The following is a 20,088-nucleotide window of genomic DNA, read 5'->3' on the forward strand; positions in this document are numbered from 1 at the left end:
CGCATGTTGGGCAAATGCTAGTAATACGAATATCAAAATGGTATGTCAATCAGTTTACAAACATAATATATCACGTCTTAATCCCTTTGGGGTAGACAGAATCGAGATTCAGATAATGACCATAAGTACTCTTAGCTAGCTCATCACCTACTAGAATTCAAAATTTGCCTTTTCCTGATTGACTTTCCCAATCTGTTTGGTTTTCGCATTGATGAATTAAAAAGTCACGTAAAAAATAATATAATTTTATTACCCAAAAATCCTAGCAGTTATTGAATAAGATACTTCAATTACATAACCATATCCTATACAAATTTTAGGCCAAAATACCAGATATTGTTGCAATTTTACAAATATAATATTTTTTTTATTAGCATCTTATATTTTTGGCACATAGAGCAGTAAGTCATTCTTTGATTAAAAAAGGTACGTTATTTTTTAGCTTACTCTTAATCAGTCTAAGTAAAAAAATTGAGTTTCTTTGCTCTATAGAAATAAATAATTTTTAAAGACATTTAGTGTAAAAGTTCTAAAACACTTCACTTTTTCTTGCTATTTATTGGATAGTCTTGCCAACAGCATCACATAATGTGATAGGAATTTTAATTTAAATATGTCTTAGATATATAAGGGTCTGCCATTATGATTACTGGGTTTATGTAGTAAAAGGGATCAATCACAGTTACAGATTTATATGTAGCTTATTTCTACTGTCAGTCTATTTGTATACTTGACTACTATGCAATACTACTTTTAAAAGTTTAGAATAGCCAAACATAATCAAATTAATTCCAGTAAATTTCTGTGATTTTCCCAAAACACATACATTTTATCCAGAACTCAAGGTCTGTTTAATTTTATATCCACACTTATAATAAAGAGGAAAGATTTGTATTTTTGTATGTTTGTGTGGAATAAACTCAAAAACTACTGGTCCGATTTTTATAAAATTTGACACAGATAGAATAGACCTTCAAAAGTGACATAGGCATAAATTTGTTTTGAAATAAATTTATTTCAAAGCATAAAACACAAAAATATGTCCACCCGTGCGAAGCCGGGGCGGGCCGCTATACATTATATAAGAGAGGCACATTTTGGTTTTTGGTCATTCAAAGTATGATGATCATTCATTTATCATCATAACACAAACTTCATAGCCACTGTTAATTCTATCACAGTTAGTTCTAAGGACCTTATATTTTTCTTATGAAAATTAAATACCAAAAAGCTCTAAATTACCTATTAAAATGCAGTTAGTTTTTAACCGACTTTAAAAAAGGAGGAGGTTCTCAATTTGACAGTATTACCCTATACCCTATTTTTCATCACACATTTGTTTGAGACCTTGTACGTTGGTCAGTTTCAGTCATCAGTCTTTTCCAATCATTATACTTTGTTATGGGGACTGTAATTTCAATCTAACGGTTGTTATTTGCAGCTCATTGAGAGTGTATTGAAACTTATACAAAATTAAAACAATGAACTAGAAAAGTTTTATGGCACAATATTTCTACAATTTCACTATGCAAGTCCAATATCATACTGACATTATGCAGACCAATATCATACTGACGACAATGGTGGCCTTCCTTGGCGGTAATCTTAGAAGGTAATCATGTATTTAAACTGCTTTGGTTCTGAAGTATAGGACATGAACTTAAGAATATTAATCGCACAATATTTTCACAATATCACTAAGCAAAGTCCACTCCGGTATCGAGCAAATCCCTGATGAGAACGGTCGCCTTCCTTGGCAGTACTCGTAGAAGGTGACCGAGGTACAGCAGGTGCTTCGGTACTGAAGCCGAGTGGTAATTCCGACGGACACTGTCGAGGATCGACGACGCCGCCTGCGCAGGCGTTATGGTGCCGAAGTAGCTTGGTATTCTGGAAATGTTGAAGTTGTCAGAACGAGTTAAAGTAACGCAATCAACATTGGTTGTGTGTAACACAGAGGTCATATGGAAGCTGTTTTTGCTTCGCCTTGCCAACACCTTGTGATCATAATCATCATATGTAGATTTCGTAGTAGTCCCTAGGCAGGAAATGCTGATTTGGTGTGATCAAAAATACTCCAGCAATTTATGATTTTATAAATTATTAATTACGAAATAATGCATCTTTCCTCTTAATTATACTACTGAGGATTGCATTGCATTCAACCATAATGAGAAGCCTTTTCAGTTAATATTTAAGACGCCTTTCAAAGACACTTGGTTATGTTGGTTTACTTGTATTTATATTTTTTTAAATATTCTATATCTTGACCACATATGGTATTGACTATTGGTACAAGTGGTCCAGCGGGGTTCTCGTTGCTCGCTATCATATCCTTATGACTAAGACGAGCTAAATTAAACCTTCAATAAACGCTTACAAATATAAAGAATATCGTACTTACTTCAGCCTTACATCTGAACTTTCTTCAACGATGAACGGATAAATATGAGTCAGTGTCACATGGACACCTTCCACCTTATGTATCCTGAGATCCTCCATGAGAGATTCGGCCAGCCCCTGGACTGCAAACTGGGCCACGCTCAATGGTAACTGATCCTTGATATAGCTCAGTCCAGCTACGGAGGTCAGCGCCACTATATGACCGTGATTCTTGGCTATCATGTCCGGCATGAAGTAGTCGAGGAGCTGGAATTAATTAAAAATAAATTATTGCAGTACAGAGGTAATCGTTGCATAGACAATTTTCAATATTGATTTACGCTGCTCAAAATTTTATGTAACTATGTTATTATTAATATTGCTGCCAGAAGTACTTAGATGAATTGTTTTCTTAATTCTATGTTTTAATAATTGTACAACAGGTCAAACAGCTGAACAAGATACAGTTATTTACGACATAAGGTCTTACCCAAAATACATAAATTACTACGTCTATATTACTTGCGGGGTTGACAGAGCCAACAGTCCTGGAAAGATCACGTTAAACTGTATGGCTTTATAATGTAATTGAAATTCGTAAAGTGACAGGTTACTAGCCTATACAAGAAGAATTCCAAGTTCATTAGCCTATCTCTTAGTCACCTTAAACCAAATCCATGGGTGGTCCTATTCTTTAGCGTTAGGAACCACACGGCACAAAATACTAAAAATCTTACCCAAAAGTAAGCTGTCAGCGTTAGATTCAACGAGTCTTGGATATTCTGCGGGGGCTGCGTCAGAAGGGACCTAGGGCTCGGTATACCACAGCAGTAGAATATCATGGTAGCGAAACCCAGGTCTTTCTTGACATCTAAAGCTAACTTCTTGACGTTGTCCTGTCTGGTTATATCGCATGTGAATGCTGCAGCGGAACCTCCTTTGCGTTTAATGATCTCTACAGTGTCATCGTTGTTCGCTTTGTTTTTGTCAACACAAAGCACTATTGCCCCGAGTTCAGACAGCTGTATAGCTATCTCTCTGCCTACCCCTCTTCCGGAGCCGATAACCTGAAAAGTTGAAAAAATTTAATATTTATTTTGTTATTTATATTATTGATTTTCCAAATCAATAAATTTTTCATGGTCTAAATGAATACCATTTTCAGGGTTTATTTTATCTTTTTTTTTTATTTTATTTATTTAATTTTATATGCCGTGTGTTCATCATATCTTTCCCATGGATGTCGTAAAAGGCGACTAAGGGAATGGCTAATAAACTTGCGAACACAGCTGAATGTGGCCTTTCAAGGCTTTCGGGAAGGAATCTATGGTCTATTGTACTGCACATCATAAAAGGGCAAACCATCTAAATCAAAAATATATCAAGCACCGAAAAAAAAAACTAGTGAATTCTTAATGAAAGAATCATTTACAGATTTACAGTATCAATTATATTATCATCTTCAATGAGTGAGCATTAAAGCCAGGGGGTAATTGTATAATTTTTCCCTGGCTATAAATGCATATGAGTATTCATATGATTCCTATGTATTGATATATCACTTGGTTTGCATAACTATCAACCAGATAGATTTTGACATGGCTGCGATGATTCTGTGTCTGTGGTAAGCTGGTAAGAACATTGCATTAATTATCTTTGTCATCTAATTTCTTATCATGAAAAAATTAAATGATTATTATAATATACATATACCTATCTTATCAACAAAAAATTAAATTTTCGCCTTCTAAAAAAGGTTGTTTTCAGTTTGTACGTTTGTCGAGATTATCTCGAGTTTCACTGAGTCGATGTTGATGCATTTTAAGTAAAGTGTTTGTTACATTTGGGAGAATATTTAACCAAATCCAATAAAGGAGGATGTTATTCAAAGGCGGTTCTCCTTTCACAAAAGTAATTAATTTCTAATTCCGGTTCTCAACTACATCATTATAAGGATTAATAATTGCATTAGATAAGATAAAAACTAACAATGTAAAAGATATACACGATTAGGCTTAATCTATGTTTTTACGTACAGATAATCAAATATGAGCCAAAGTGCATTGTTTGTTATATCTTTTAAAAGGCACTGAAGTCTATGTTAAAATGACAAGGTTATGATCATGATTTTCCAAGAGACTAGGTCCTGGGTCTGATAACATGTCAGAAACATACAAACGATCACGTCTTTATTCCGTACAGAGTAGACAGATGGATCGTCAGAAGTGGAAAATGGTGCATTTCTCATTGATCTGGGTGTTTGTTTTGTTGATTGTGTTGCCTGTAACTCAAAATGAGTTTCCCATCAATATTTTTTATCAGAGTTTTCTGATAAAAAATATTGATGGGAAACTCACTTTGATGCATACATATAGTCTTAGTCACGTCTATATCCCTTGTGAGGTAAACAGAGCCAACAGCCTGCCTGTACCTGTCACTACGAGACCAAGGTCTTTTCATAATTGTTTGTTTTTTATTTTGGTTTTCTTTTGGTATTTGGCAACTGGCCATGTTTCTACAGTTCGTGTTGTATTATAACTTTTCTTTTTAAACTGTTTTGTGTGCCAAATAAATAAATCAATATAGAAAGGTAAGAAATTGAGAGGAAGAGAAGTAGAAAGTGGAATGTGGATTCAAGATATGAGGACAATGGTGCCAATTATATAACTAATTGATTCTTTTTTTCTTTTGTAGTGTACAAATATTAGATGTACTGTACAATTCCAGCAGCATACAGGTCAAAGAGATAACCCCTATTTTTTGTCTCACTGATAAATATTCTTACTCTTTCTCCTGAGATTAAAACATTTTATTGGAAGAAGACCAAGAAAAAGTATTAACTTGTAGTTAGACCCCAGAATTAATTTACTATTGACTATGTAAAAATTTATTATTGGACCAAACTTTTTTACAACTATACCTTTTCTTTACAAAACCCATTAGGGTTTTTAATTAGAACAATATTTCATTGTATCATTTGATGATCTGATATCTATGATTTTTTAGTAATGATAATAAATATCTCTATCTGAATATGTTTAAATTCTCAAAATATTCCAAATGAGGATAAATAGGAGTGAGACATATTGGCTGAAAAAAAACAAATGGTATATTTCCATTTGATTTTCTTAAAGGTTTGTTCTGGTAAAAATAAAAAGTTTGTACATAATACATAAAAATACTGTGGAAAGATTTAATAAAAAATTTACATGGCTAAATGTAATAATCTCATTTCCTCCGAACACAAACCCACCTTGTGATTATGATGATACAAAAGAATTTAAAAAATGTCTTACCAGAGCAGTCTCCAGCCTAACAGATTTCAGCGGTGGTGGCTTGAACACCTGGTAACATGACTGCAGTACTGCTAATATTGCGTTCATCACCACCCATATTATATCGACCATCAAGATACAGAGAGAATACAGTCGCAGTAACATCTTGATGGGGAACATAAAGTGCATTAATGTTCCAAGAACATTGTCTACTACAGTGGATTCCTGGAAATATTATTGATATGTTAAAAATAAGCCGAGTTTTTCATGGTTTTGTCACTGATCCAAGTTAGAAATGAAATTGTTACAGGCTGTTCTCAAATACTAGAAAAAGAATTGAAACAAAATTTGTCATGATAACCCTACCTAATTTTGCATAAGACCCAGTATTCAAACAAAACAAGATATGTTGATTAACTGAGATTTTTTTATCTAGTATTTTATTAAGAAGAATTTAATATTCTTACTAGGTTGTCTGTTCAGCAGAAAGATTGAGATTGAATCATACAAGAAGATCAATAATTGTTGACATTAGTGTGAATTTCATTTCATGTGGGAATTTATTCTGACATTTAATCAGAATCAGCTAGAATGGTAAGTATTTTAGGAAGGTAGGACATGAATAACATAAGAAGCTCACCATGGAAATAAATTTAAAGCTCTCAAAATCAAATCGGTTGTGCCTGTAAAACAATTTTCAAATATTAAGACTCGCCAAGAACAAAAAAAGATACCCTATTTTGTTTTATAGTAAATATTTTCTACTACCGTACCTTTTTCGCAAAAAAAATTCTCGCTTCGGCGGATGTTACAAAGGTCTCTTCGAAGATTTCGTGACCGAGAACTGGTGGCCGATTGTAGTTACTTGTTATCAATATCTATTGAAACTGATAAACAAGTGACATTCGTTATCAGTGGTGTTGATTGGTGAAAATAATTCACCATTTCTTTGTTAGTACCTTAGAAACTTCCTCCTCTGCACTTAATTGTTTTGTTAAATCAACAATATTTTTAGAGAAAATAGCAAGAAACGGCAGTTCGGCTATTAGATTTTTAGTTTGTGTTTTGTTGATGGTTGGTTGTTTGTTAGCATGATTTTTCAATCCCAAAGGATCTAAATTTTTTAAATCGATGTAAAATAATGAATCGATCCAGGTAATTGATGTTTCATCCTTAAAAAATCGACATCCGATTTTTTTATAACTTTATATTTGGGAGCTTTCATAAATTTGCATTTGGCTATTTTTTTCAGGTCAATCATTGTCAAATATTTATATCATGTCACTGTCAGTGTCAGTCATTCATCGAATAAAAATAAAAACAATGGTTGTATTATAGTACTATTGGATTTTCCTTTGAAATACTTTGAATTAAAAAATAACATTAGAATTACAAAGTCTTTGGTAGTTTATGTACGTAAAACCCAATTAAACAATTATTACTATACTGTATAAGTCTATATTATTTTTTTTACTTTATAAAGACTAATATTTTTTAAAATAATACATAAATCACAATGGCATTTGTTTATCAAGGGGACTCAGATTTAGACGCAAAATCAAAGAAAGGTAAGTTTCTTCTTGGCTTATTAACTTACACTTATCATATTTATATAGTTAAGTAACATCCGTAATCCAATCCCAAAACTGCCAGCCTGTAAAACTAGGCTATATCTCTGATTATTATATTCCCTCTTATTTTTTAATATATATATTTTTTTTGAAGCCGCAGAAAGAATATCAGAAAACATGCACATTGTGGCAAATGAACCATCATTAGCACTATACAGACTACAGGAACATGTTAGAAAAGCGTTGCCGCCGATGGTAGAACGTAGAGTGGAGGTCACAAAACTTCAGCATGAATTGCAGGGCCGGTGCTATGATGTAGAGTATGCTTTGAGGTAAATTCATTACAAATATGTGATTGTTACAAATATGATATGTCAAGTACATAATAAGTACTTAAGTAGCTTACATACACTTACAGGATAAACAGAACCAACAGTCTTTAACAGTATAGAAATCAACATTCGGGATGGAATTAAGATTCAGATAGTGGCAGGTTGCTAACCCATTAAATGAAAGAAGTTTATAAATAGCAATTTATTTACTGAATTGGTAGGCTGTATTAACTACTTATTTCCTTTTTTTATTTTTCAGTGCTGTAAAATCTATGGATGCTGCTACCACTAGTTTCAAAAACATACAGGAAATGCTGAAGCAGTCTATATTTTTAAAACAACAACTCAAATATGAGGAAACTAGGCGAAATAAAAAAGATACTAATTCAGTTTACAAACGTCTCTCTGCTCATATTGTTCTTGACCTACCGGATTTGTCAGAGTTCTCTATGGTCCGTGAGACCACTAACCGGATAGAGAATATGATGGCTCATGCTAGGGGTTCTACGGCTGAGTTGCATAGGTCACACACCACACTACACTAAGCAATATAATAGTGCTAGTTTGAACTTTTAAGATTAATTCTGCTGACCTTTGTGCCATGTATGAGACAAAAATGGTTGGTGACTTAACATCGACGCAGACTACCGCCATGCAAGGCACGGGTCCTGTCGTGTGTTTAATTTGTACCATTGTAGTTTTTTAGACCAGGAGAAGTAATTCCTTGCTTAGATTTTATAAATCATTCTAGTCATTGTCATAAGCTACAAGCATGGTTTATTGGGCATATTTTGTTGAAATTTCTCTTTCATACATAGATATTGTGCCAAGGCGACTGCTTACAAAGGTTGGAAATTCCATGGTGAAGGATTTTATTCAGGTTTATCTCGCAAACTCTTCCCCAGATTCACTCATGGCTCATTGTGATGACACAACGGGGGTAATGGCCGAGAGTGGCCGATATTTATGCAATAGTGAATGTAAAATTTATTATAGTATGTTTGTTTAGATAAAGTCGCCTTTGACAAATGAAGCGCGCCTGTGAAAGCCGACATTGTCTAAGCTAAATAGACTAAACATTTCTTTTGGTAATGAAATAAAGGTAGACAATCATGATATGTCTTTGTCAAAAAAAAAATTCTAAATTCATAGCAAAAGTAATTCATTGGTGAGATATTTCACTTTTCTTTTTTTTTCTCACGCCTAAACGCCTAATTTTAAAATCTATTTTTCAACTACACGACGTCTGAAAATTGTTTTATTTTATTTCAGTACCCAAAGAAATGGATTATGCACAAAATACGATCACTTGCTATGTAAAAAGAAAGAATATGGTAGCTTGACTTTGTAACGAGTACTACACTCATAACACTACCTTTTGGATCAGGCGAAGGTTTCTAAATGATCCGTGTTTTTGTGAACTAAGTTTTTTCTTGGTTTCTGGGTCCAATCCTTAAGTTCAAACAACGCATGATCTTGGGCATCAACCCTTCAAGGAAGAAGATAATGAGTGTAGCATTCGCTACAGCTTTATTTTTGGGTGATTTTATAATGACATGCGTAACTCATTAAATACTTACAAGAATTTACAAGACAGCCATCAACCTGTCATTCTGTATGGAGCAGAGTTTTGGGCAACGAAAGCGATGTATGAAAGGAAACTGCTTGCAAGTGAGATGCGAATGTTGCGATGGATATGTGGAGTGACAAGAATGGATAAAATACGTAATGAGTAGGTATATAAGAGGAAGTATGAAAGTAGCGCCAATAAATGAAAAGATGAATGGTAATAAGCTGGGTTGGTACGGACACACCATAAGAAGAGAGGAAGGTCATATAACTAAAAGAGCCTTAAACATGGAAGAGGAAGGTTTAAAAAAATAGGAGGAGACCGGAAAAGAGATGGATGAACAGCGTAAAGGATAGTATGAGTGGAAAGGGAGTGACCGGTGAAATGGCAAGTGATAGAAGTAATTAGAAAAAAACTTACATACTGTGCCGACCCCACGTAGAAAGTGGGAAAAGGAAAACTACAAAGAAAAAGATGCTAAACTCATTAAATCCAGTTAACACAAAGAGACTCAACATCGGCATAAAAGATGTTTCTTCTTGAAAGTTCCTAATATTAACTCGTTGAAGGTAATAGTTTTTTTTTTTTTATGTTACTGTAAAATCACCCTTTGTGTAATGTTCGCCTATATGTAACCCGCTTTAAAGTCACTAAAGGAAATTAAACATGTAACTAATACTTACTAACTTTTATTTTGCATCAAAGCAAACTAACATTTTCTCAAGCTTATATCTTTTCACAAAAAAGGTACTGAGTTAACATACATTAGGTAAAGTAAAATTAAGCTATTCTTCTAAATCTTTACTTAGGATGTCACAACAAAAAATTAAATAACTCCGCTTAGGTCGCCTTGGGCTTAACAATTCCTATGCCTATAAATTATGAAATTATTTAAAAAAAGGGCATTATATTTTAACCATTGACAGGTAGGTATTTGGGTGAAACGCTTCATCATCTGAAGGCTTATACACACACACACATTGTGCATGTATATATGTCATATGATTTTATATTACACAGCCTTAATATAAAATCATGCGCCGTGTGGTTTCCGGCACCAATATAAAAAGGAATAGGACCACTCCATCTCTTTCCCATGGATGTCGTAAAAAGCGACTAAAAGATAGGCTTATAAACTTGGGATTCTTCATTTAGGCGATGGGCTAGCAACCTGTCACTATTTGAAACTCAATTTTATCCCTGGCCTATCAGGTCTATCAGTCTTTCAAGACTGCCGGCTCTGTCTTCCCCACAAGGGCTAAAGCCGTGTTTATAAAAATGAAAACCTAATACAAATAAACAGTAGAATCAATTTAAGTAAAGAAAACAAACATTTTATCTATGGAAAATGACCGACCACGGCAACTCCTTCAGCTTAGTGATTTCATACTTGGACTCGAACGGCGTCAGGCTATCCAATATGGCTTTCGTCGGCTGAACCTTGGGTTTCGGGCCAAAGAATTTGGAGATGAATTCGCAAGTGAAGAGGTCGCCTGTCGTTTGTTTGTTGCCCATTTCGTTAACTATGATAGAGTTGTAGATGTAGTCTATGGGGATGCTCGTCACTATGTAGGAGTAAACTTCAGTATTAAGAGTTTGGAGTTCCTCCATTTTTTGAAATACCGTCATCCAGTTGAGATCGGGATCCAATACTTGTACGTTCACTAACACCTGTAAATAACGTTGTTTTTTAGGGTTTTTAAAGCAAATTGAATACAGCCGCAGTATCATAAGATTACTCTTGAGTTCGTAAGGTTGATGATTCATATGCAATAAAAATATCTAAGTCAGTCACAAAAACAATTAATTCATCATAATATTCATCATAACATTTAATTCATCTGCTTTAACGACTCCAAAGGCAGTGGAATTGTTTCTTCAACAAAGAAAGTCGGCTTGGGTAACTGTTTACTATATGGCAGATGAAATGGTAGGTCGGTTTGTCTTTCAAGGCTAGACATTGTTATTTTAATAAGTTTGAATTGCAACTCAAACAAAGGCTACAATTTTAATGAAGAAGAGTAATAATAAGCCGACATGGAACTTACATCAGTGGTGTCATTAATGAAGAACTGTTTAAAATGCGCGGCAAACATTTTGTTGATGTCGACCTCGTCCTTCAAATGGACGACCACGGTGAAGCCCTGCGTCGTGTAACGCGCTATCAGGGTGTCTACCAGGTCCACGTCCACTATCCTGCCATCCAGGAGAATACCCAGGCGGTTTGTCATCGGCATGTGACTTTCGATACTAGAATAAAAGTTCTAATCTGTACTCATATTATAAAGCTGAAGAGTTTCTTAGACGCTAATCTTAGGAACTACTGGTTCGAATTGAAAATTTCTTATGTTGAATAGATCATTTATCGAGGAAGGCTATATAACATCACGCTGCAACTATTCGGAGTGAAGAAATAATGGAAAATGTGAAAGAAACGGGGATAATTATTCATCCTTGAGGGCTCCAATGATGCCCAAAATAACTATTCCACGCGGACGAAGTCGCGGGAACAGCTAGTTAAATACTATTTGACGACCGTTCTTACAGGAGCGTCTAAATGTGCACGTTACATGCTATAGGAATTTGGTGTAGCGCGCTACTTCCACTAAGTCCACGTCCACTGTCCTAACGTCGAGGGAGATTACACAGCATGACAATTCCTTATTGTCCGAGGAAATTAAGAAATTATTTTAGGAAAAAGAAGCATGCCCTTGCCGTTACTATTAATTGCAAATCACGACACTATTAATTGATGAGGAAGCTGTTTTGAAACAGGAGTTAAATGATAAAAATGTCCAGGGAGTGCTACCCTTGTAAGGCAGGCATTTGACCGTGAAAAATTCAAATTCTTACATACGGATATAACAAGGCTACAAAGCGCAACGGCTGAGAGAACAACTGAGAACTCACAAAGGCGAAATAGAGAATATCAGAAATTATATCGACAAAATAAACTTAGCTATCCATTTACCTATGTGAACTAATAAAGATGGCGTGCCCTCGCTTCTTCAGCTGGTACAGTATGAAGTACATGGCTCGACACACGGAGTAATCCTGGAAGTTGGTGCATTCGTCTATGATGACCACGGGTGGGGCTCCGATGACGGCCGCAGCGAAGTTGATCTTTGTACGTTCATTTAAAGGAGTGTGGCAGATAAGCTTGTCTGCTTGTTCGTGAAGTTCTGAAATTTTGAGGTGGATATAATAGTCAGGAATAAACACGTGATCATCTTTTATCTGGCGATTGATTGGGTTCTCCAGAAGTTCAGGATCTGCCTATACCCCTCAATACAGGAGAGTAACAAGATGCCACACTCTGACTTCTGTGCCCTATTCCATCTGACTTCCTTGACCTGAAGGCTGGTGGCCTTTAGGTAAAGTAATTGGTGCACTTATCTATGCACACTGCGGTGGGGCTAATCCTGTAATAAATTTATCCAAAGCTTTTATTTATATGTTTATGTACATCAAAGAATAATATTATAACTTAAACTAAAGAGAATATCGGTACAAGGGCACAACTTATATAAGCTTTTGTTAAGGTAATGTACAAAAGGCAGCCTTATCGCCTCATGTATAATATATACCTATACATGCAATGCGATAAGGCATGGGGATGTGTTTTAATAACAATTGAAATTCCAATCATAATTCTTACCCAGTGCATAAATGTATTTCCAAATCTCGTTGGCGACGTGTTTCTTCGGCACTCCACGGAGAATGGCAATCATTTCCAGGGCATCATACACCGTCATCCAGAGAGGCAGGGAGTCCCGTTCACAGCCTACTGACACGTGACGGCAGTACTAACAGAAAAAGAAATACTCAAATCAAGATGTTCCCTTACAGGATAGCCGAGAGTCACGAAAAAACTCGAATGTCAGCTGCATAGCTAAAATTTGGATTGTGGAATCAAGATAATAATGTTCCTGACAGAAAAATGTTTATGAATTGTGGCGCTAGTCCCGATTCCATCTTGTCTGTGGAGGGTTCTGGTTCCGTTTAATACCACAATAAATCAGTCACATTATTCCACGAAGGGACTTCTATTCTCCGTGACTTTATAAACATGGGAACCCAGCTCGGATCATGGTGGTTCCATTTCCAATTAAGCCCAATAAAAAAGATGAATCAAAATATTTGCAAATAATCTTCACCTGATGAGGATTTGTATTGAGCTTCCACTTCGACTTGGACCACAGTTCCCCGCTGGTGGGAATTGTCAAGCCTGCAAGCATCTCTATCAGAGCCACTCGTCCGTGCTTCTTCAAACCCGAAATAGCCAGGGCCTCCCCCCTTCCTAGACCCAAGTAAATGTTCCTTAGCACGTACTCGCCTAGATCTTTCTTCGTCAGGTTGGCACACAGGAGGCTCTCACCAAATGTATTTACCTTTTCGGCTGAAAAACAAGACTTCTGTCAGAAGTGAATTAAAAAAAATCGCAAGTATGTATAGTATATACATAATAAGAATAGAAGCAGGTTCTTTATAACATGCTATTTTATCACTTCGACAGATATTTGTAAAATGCAATATACTCACGATGATCAGACTTAATATCACGCAATTTCTCCATAACCTCCGTCTTCTCTCTCGTTGATCCCAGCGATGCTGGTTCCTCCACGTCGTCTTCTTTCCCCCTAAACATAGCTATCAAATACCACCACCGCGTCTGAATGTACTTGTACTCCCAGAGAAGTAGGAACGATAGGAATACCAGAGTCATGATCAGCATGGAGTTGATTTCTCGTAGTATACCGTGCGAGGTGAGGTAGTGCCTTTCTGAGTAACATTGCTGGAGTATTCCACATTTTTCTGTGAACAGTACTTTTAGTTGCTACAAGAGAGAATACCAACGCTTACAAGTGTTTGCAAATACTGAAAACTATCTGCAACAAGCGTAGAAATTTCAGTGGAATGACTACGTTTATTTTCAACTAGCTTTCCCCCGCGACTCCGTCCGCGCGGATGTCGGTCTTCGCATAGATGGTTTATTTCTCCATTTTATTTTCAGTCCGGTCAACTTAGACCAAAAAATAGGAATGAAGCTACATTAATTCCCATCAAGCTGAAAATGAGTATAATTGTTTAAAACACAATCAAAAGCATTAGGTATTTCAAAATTCCCCATGATTCCGGTTTAAGGAAAAAAATTACCCAAGGTTTCCAATTTTCACGATTTTCTTCAAAACGGTAAGTTTTATAGGAAAATTACCTCAGACATAGATTGTAGATCATAAAGATATCTATAAAAAGTAATCAATATTTTTTTTTCAATAAAGCTACCGTTTCTGAGATATTACGATGCAAAAAGTTGCAAGCGTCATAATATGCTTAAGCACGTCTCGTATATACTCTGTGTAGCAGTAATATAAGTAAAAATATTGTTCTGTCGGTAATTTTAACTTGAATTCAAAATATAAAATATACATAAGTATAATGAAACCAAGTCCCTTCATTTATACTGTAGTGAAACCTTGAGACAACAACTGTCTCTCTGTTTAATTGTGTACGTGGCTAGGGTCGTATAGCTGCTTTATCTCAGAATGCTCAACACATAAAATACCGTTAGTCTTTAATAATAGTTGTCCTTGCGGGGATACCGTTGTCGGTTATGGACACTCATGCCCTAGGAGTGCCGGCCGTTTAGGGCGCCATGCCGGCCTAAATGATATAATCCTCCGTGCTCTGGCCACCATCCATGTTCCAGCCGTTCTAGAACCAAACGGTCTGGCTGGGGATGATTCCAAGAGACCGGATGGTATGACTTTGGTACCCTGGAGATTGGGGCGGCCTTTGGTGTGGGATGCTACTTGTGTCGACACACTTGCGCCGTCTCATCTTCAGGTTACTAAATCTAAGGCCGTTCTGCTTCAAATGAGGCAAAAAACCTCAAAAGGCGCAAATATGTAGTTATCGGTAATATCTATACTTTTGAACCTTTTGGGGTAGAAACTCTGGGACCGGGGGGCCTATCTGCCCATCAGCTTTTCCGACAATTGTCGAAAAAGCTAATTGAGGTATCTCTTGACCGGAGGGCTGGAAATTATCTGGCTCAGAGAATCAGCATTGCCATTCGAATTGGCAATGCTGCCAGCCTTCTGGGCACATTCCCGCATGTTGATGCTATGCAAGGACTGTACAATTTATAAATTAAATTTTAGTTTGTAGTCATCTTTTTTCTTTCTTTTTATAAGTAGTTTTAGTTTTAATTTGATTATTACATTGAATTTGATAATTGTAATCTCTATTATTGTCCTAAGATGATTTTCTTCACTTAGGGTTATTCTATTTTTTTTTAAATAATAAATGCGAAAGTTAGTCTTGAGTGCCACTGCGTAGTGAAAACACGTGTTTATTCTAACCTATTTCAGACTTTTTCAAGTTTAATAATAAAAATGTTAAAAAAAAACGCGCTAATAGTACACTACCTCAGAGGTGGCAAGGAAACGGATGCATATTATGACGCTTGCAACTTTTTGCATCGTTATATCACAGAAACGGTAGCTTTGTTGAAAAAAAATATTGATACCTTTTTTATAGATAACTTTATGATCTTCAATTTATGTCTGAGGTTATTTTCCGATTTGAAAAACTTACCGTTTTAAAGAAAATTGCGATACACCCATTTTTTACCTTTGACCGTGAGTAAATTTTTTTCCTAAAACCGGAATCATGGGGAATTTTGAAATAATGCTTTTGATTGTGTTTTAAATATGTAATTATACTCATTTTCAGCTTGATGGGAATTAATGTAGCTATGTAGTATTTTTTTCATAGTAATTAGTAGCGGCCCGCTTGTACAGCAAACGGTTCAAGCCAAAGCCGACTTTAGGGGCTACAGGTTACGGCGCTAAATCCACTGCGGGTAACGCAACGTGTGTTCGCGGTTCTACAGAACAACGTCTATGGATAAACTGAAAAATTAAAATTTTTTTTTCTGCGTATTTTTTCGGGATAAAAAGTATCCTATTTTACGCCCATGATAATAAGGTATAATTATACCAAGTTTCATCAAAATCGAACCGTTAGTTTTCACGTGATGCCTGAACATACAGACAGACAGACAAAAATTTTTTTAATCACATTTTTGTGTTTGGTATCGATCCAGTAACACCCCCTACTATTTATTTTTTCAATATTTTCAATGTACAGAATTGACCTTTCTACAGATTTATTATATGTATAGATAACACAGCTAGGTATTGTTGCAAGTCATCTGTTTCGAGATGGTCACATTACTCTCGTACCCCCTCATGTCACTAATCAAGTATGTAGGGTAGGCAGAAAACTATAAAAACTTGTTTCTTTTTCTCTAAACTGTGCCGTGTAATGAGAGACAAACATATACTTACTGCAACATTTATGTAGCGTCTTAGACGAACACAAATTTTCAGTTTTATAAATGATACATTCGCTGTTGTACAAGAAAATCTGTTTTATTTTCACAATAGCGAACCCCGTGTTGAATTGGGGCCACATTCTCATGAAAAACAATATGACGTTTTGCAAATCGAAGAACACTTTCGCAACCACGGTCGCCTCTCCTGCAATGATAACGCAGAACGATGAAAGAAACACGCATGCGTTCATGCGCAGGGGCGCGCATGCACATTCATACATAAAATCACGCCTCTTTCCACTTGCCACGATCTCTGCATACTTCCTTCGCTTCATCCACATTCATAACTCTCTTCATGCAAGCTTGGCGGTTTCATGCACATTCATGTCACATCTATACGCTATACATGGTAATCAAAGCCACAAGAGATAGACGTAGGCCATAGTCATAAGACAAGAACGTCTCGTTAAGCTAGATGGCAATATTATGGCATTGAGATAGTATCAGTCTGGTAGGTCACTAACCGAAGAATTTTAAGTCCCTTTCCGTTAATTTTATTATGCCATTTGCGCGGGACGAAAGGAGAGACTAGTGTCTTCCAGCATCCCTTACAAGAGCTGTCATATCCTATGCTGTACTTTCTGTTAGGTACGTGTAATACTCGTAGCTATTTAACATAAAGAGGAGTGAATTGAAGCGAAAATATAAAGTTGGGTTAATGTTTTATGAAAATAAACATATAACATAACATATAATCACGTTCATGCGGGTATATACCCCTACGGGGTAGACAGAGCCAACAGTCACCAAAAGATTGTAAGGTGAAGCCATGCAATGATAGAATTGAGATTCAAAAAGTGACAGGTTGCTAGCCCATCGCCTAAATGAGGAATCCCAAGTTTATAAACCTATCCCTTAGTTGCCTTTTACGACATCCACGGAAAACAGAAGGAGTGTTTTTTTCTATTGTAGCCGGGAACCACACGGAAAACGAAAAATGTTTATTAAAATAAACAATTATCCTTTTTATACATTTTACTAAGCCTGTAGTTAAACCTGCTCAACTCACCAAAAAGTATATTAATGATGACGAAGCTCATAGCATTGAGAGCCCCCCTCGGGCCCCTACAGAAGACATAAGATTGTGGGATGCAACCAATGCTGTAGATGATCAGTATGAATGGAATTACCACTGGAAAATAAATCAATCAATAGGTAATTAGAGACTGTCACACTGAACTCCGATTTTTAAAATATCGACGTATTATAATCATAATGTACAGCAGGTAGATTTACATCAACCAAGGAGAATGCTGTGGCGTATTACTTTCTAAAATTTAAAAGTAAATTAAATTTAATAAAGTTAATTAATAAAAGCATAAAGTAAACTTTATGCTTTTATTTGTTATGAGACGTTTCTCTGTGGCGCGGGTTCGAATCACGATAATGATGAGAAAAGAACATCCAATATATGATATTGAATATAACATATATGTACGAGTATATGTTTTTATTATAAAGTATAGTATCGTTGAGTTAGTATCTCGTGACACAAGCCTTGAACTTACTTTGAGGCTAACTCAATCTATGTAATTTGTCCCGTATACATTTTTTTTATTTTATTTTTCTTTAATATTATTTATTCATTAGTAATAAGACTTTTATTTTATGTTGAATAAAAAACATTCGAAATCTTAGTCTGAAGAAGACTGCCTTCCATTGATTATTAGCCTTCCACATATTAAAAAGACCTGAAATCGCCACTGATATTGGACTGTTAGCAAATGAATAACATTAAAAAAAGTTTCTTCAAGTTGCGTGTAGTTTGAGATCCCGAGCGTGACATTACAAAGGTTTAAGCCTACACCACCCAGGCCGGCGACTTGCTAGCCAACTCAGCAAAATAATTACTTACATGTTGAGCAAACCATTCCATGGGTTTATTCACGAGCAGGCATTTATGTCTTCTAGTTTCGAGGTGAAAAAGGGAAGATAAAACATGCGTCTTATAAATTCAGGAATACGATACTGAAATTTCTGACAAAACGGTAAATGTTATGAGACAGGGAAAGAAACTCACAAAGATCGCTATATCGGAAATGGTCGACAGGTACAGTGAGGTACATGACACCCACCACGGCTACGGCTATAAATCCCACAAGTAACCAGTACAGAATGAGATCGCAGAAGTACAGGGAGAACCAGTACTGGGCCGGGGAGAAGTTGTGAGCGTGGCTCTGTGGAAAAACGTGAGTATATTTATGTTGCCGTGTGGTTTTGGACACTTTAGAATAGGACCGCTCAATATCTTTTCCATGGATATCGTGAAATGCGACTAAGGTAAAGGCTTATTAACTTGGAATTATTTTGTAGGCGATGGCCTAGCAACCAGTCACTATTTGAATCTCAGTTCCATCGTTTAGCCAAACGTCTGAACGCAGCCTTTCAGTCTTTTCAAAAGAGTTGGCTCTGTCTACCACATAAGAGATAAACACGTGATATATGTATGTATGAACAGTGGTATGAGATATATACAAAAAGAGAAAATCTATGAGATATATCAGAAACAATTAGCTTTTTAACCTCTTATGATCCTAACTAATATTACAAATGTTAAAGTAAGTTTGTTTGTTTTCTCTTAATGCGATGTCTACTGAAACAAGCTTCTTGAAATTTTACTTATATGATATGAGTAGATGAGGCTGGCGGACATAAAGTACTCACTCATCCCGGTTAGAACTATACTTCCCGTGGAATTTGCGAAAAACCTGTATACCCACTTTTATAGGAGACATTTATTTATGGTAAATGGAGCTTTGCATGCCTTTATGAGCAGTCAGAAACTATCCAAAAAGGCAAGACTGGCTGTGCATAGGGGCGTGTTGGTCCCGACATTAATGTATGGGAGTGAAAGTTGGGTATGGCAAAAGAAGCACGAAAGCAGAATAAATGCAGTGGAAATGAGAGCGTTAAGGAGTATGTTGGGTGTGAAATTGAGTGACCGGATAAGGAACAGCGTGATAAGGGAATGTTGTGATGTGAAGGAAGATGTAGTTACAGGAATAGAAAACGGTATGTTGAGATGGTTCGGTCATGTGGAGAGGATGAATGAAAACAGGTTGACTAAGCAGATATACAAGGAGAGTGTGGAGGGAAAGGTTGGAGTGGGAAGACCTAGACGAACGTATCTTGATTAAATTAAGGACGTCCTGGTAAAGGGTCAGGTCAAAAGTACCCGAAACCGCCGAGCCTGCATGAAGAGAGTTATGAATGTGGATGAAGCGAAGGAAATATGCAGAGATCGTGGCAAGTGGAAAGAGGTAGTCTCTGCCTACCCCTCCGGGAAAGAGGCGTGATTTTATGTATGTATAGGTGGCGCTGAATTCGCGCAGGTGAAGCTGCGGGTAAAAGCTTTCAAAATCAAAATTTATTTATTTATGTACACGGAATGATAAACACAAGAAACAAAATTAGGTGCTGCTTACTTCAAAAGAGATCTCTTCCGGCAGACCCGAGATAGGAGACATGATGGAAAGGGTGACAGGCGTGTACTTCACACACACACAACTATTTATAGACATACATATATAAAATACATATGTTAATACCAAATAAT

The 20,088-nt window shown here is 36.1% G+C and overlaps 3 protein-coding genes across 4 annotated transcripts in view; 1 reads left to right on the forward strand and 2 right to left on the reverse strand.

Annotated features, from left to right (window-relative positions):
* Window positions 1-229: 229 nt before the first annotated feature.
* LOC106133527 (epidermal retinol dehydrogenase 2-like) lies at window positions 230-6,591 on the reverse strand. Of its 2 annotated transcripts, XM_013333288.2 has the most exons (6): window positions 6,431-6,591; window positions 6,298-6,340; window positions 5,679-5,882; window positions 3,120-3,449; window positions 2,405-2,649; window positions 230-1,890 (listed from the first exon to the last, which is right to left on the reverse strand). In XM_013333288.2, exons 2-6 carry the CDS (start codon window positions 6,298-6,300, stop codon window positions 1,698-1,700), a joined length of 975 nt encoding a protein of 324 aa, XP_013188742.1. In that variant the 5' UTR covers window positions 6,301-6,340; window positions 6,431-6,591; the 3' UTR covers window positions 230-1,697. The 2 variants fall into 2 exon arrangements, with proteins under 2 accessions (XP_013188742.1, XP_060806811.1); XM_060950828.1 differs by lacking the exon at window positions 6,298-6,340.
* A 32-nt stretch (window positions 6,592-6,623) lies between these two features.
* LOC106133528 (BLOC-1-related complex subunit 8 homolog) lies at window positions 6,624-9,795 on the forward strand. Its single transcript, XM_013333289.2, has 4 exons — window positions 6,624-6,812; window positions 6,910-7,225; window positions 7,383-7,560; window positions 7,820-9,795. Exons 2-4 carry the CDS (start codon window positions 7,174-7,176, stop codon window positions 8,103-8,105), a joined length of 516 nt encoding a protein of 171 aa, XP_013188743.1. The 5' UTR covers window positions 6,624-6,812; window positions 6,910-7,173; the 3' UTR covers window positions 8,106-9,795.
* Window positions 9,796-10,351: 556 nt separating this feature from the next.
* The window catches only part of LOC106133458 (ABC transporter A family member 4-like), a 28,046-nt gene continuing 18,309 nt past the window's right edge, over window positions 10,352-20,088 (reverse strand). The window contains exons 24-32 of the mRNA XM_013333188.2: window positions 18,553-18,709; window positions 17,542-17,664; window positions 16,486-16,677; window positions 13,673-13,945; window positions 13,288-13,529; window positions 12,789-12,936; window positions 12,102-12,312; window positions 11,179-11,380; window positions 10,352-10,801 (exon numbers count right to left, since the gene is read on the reverse strand). Coding sequence (XP_013188642.2) covers window positions 10,466-10,801; window positions 11,179-11,380; window positions 12,102-12,312; window positions 12,789-12,936; window positions 13,288-13,529; window positions 13,673-13,945; window positions 16,486-16,677; window positions 17,542-17,664; window positions 18,553-18,709 — 1,884 coding nt within the window. The 3' untranslated portion in view covers window positions 10,352-10,465. The remainder of the gene's footprint in view (window positions 10,802-11,178; window positions 11,381-12,101; window positions 12,313-12,788; window positions 12,937-13,287; window positions 13,530-13,672; window positions 13,946-16,485; window positions 16,678-17,541; window positions 17,665-18,552; window positions 18,710-20,088) is intronic.

Source organism: Amyelois transitella, chromosome 3 (assembly GCF_032362555.1).
Source record: "Amyelois transitella isolate CPQ chromosome 3, ilAmyTran1.1, whole genome shotgun sequence".
Taxonomy (NCBI): domain Eukaryota; kingdom Metazoa; phylum Arthropoda; class Insecta; order Lepidoptera; family Pyralidae; genus Amyelois; species Amyelois transitella.

What these genes read in the sequence shown, in the direction of transcription:
- LOC106133528 (XM_013333289.2), top strand. Translation starts at nt 7,174, where the DNA reads ATGGCATTTGTTTATCAAGGGGACTCAGATTTAGACGCAAAATCAAAG. An exon ending in AGACGCAAAATCAAAGAAAG is followed by an intron (nt 7,226 to 7,382) that starts GTAAGTTTCTTC and finishes TTTTTTTTGAAG; the next exon opens with CCGCAGAAAGAATATCAGAA. An exon ending in GATGTAGAGTATGCTTTGAG is followed by an intron (nt 7,561 to 7,819) that starts GTAAATTCATTA and finishes TTTATTTTTCAG; the next exon opens with TGCTGTAAAATCTATGGATG.
- LOC106133527 (XM_013333288.2), bottom strand. An exon ending in CGCTGACAGCTTACTTTTGG is followed by an intron (nt 2,650 to 3,119) that starts GTAAGATTTTTA and finishes AATTAATTCCAG; the next exon opens with CTCCTCGACTACTTCATGCC. An exon ending in AGTTCAGATGTAAGGCTGAA is followed by an intron (nt 1,891 to 2,404) that starts GTAAGTACGATA and finishes CAACATTTCCAG; the next exon opens with AATACCAAGCTACTTCGGCA.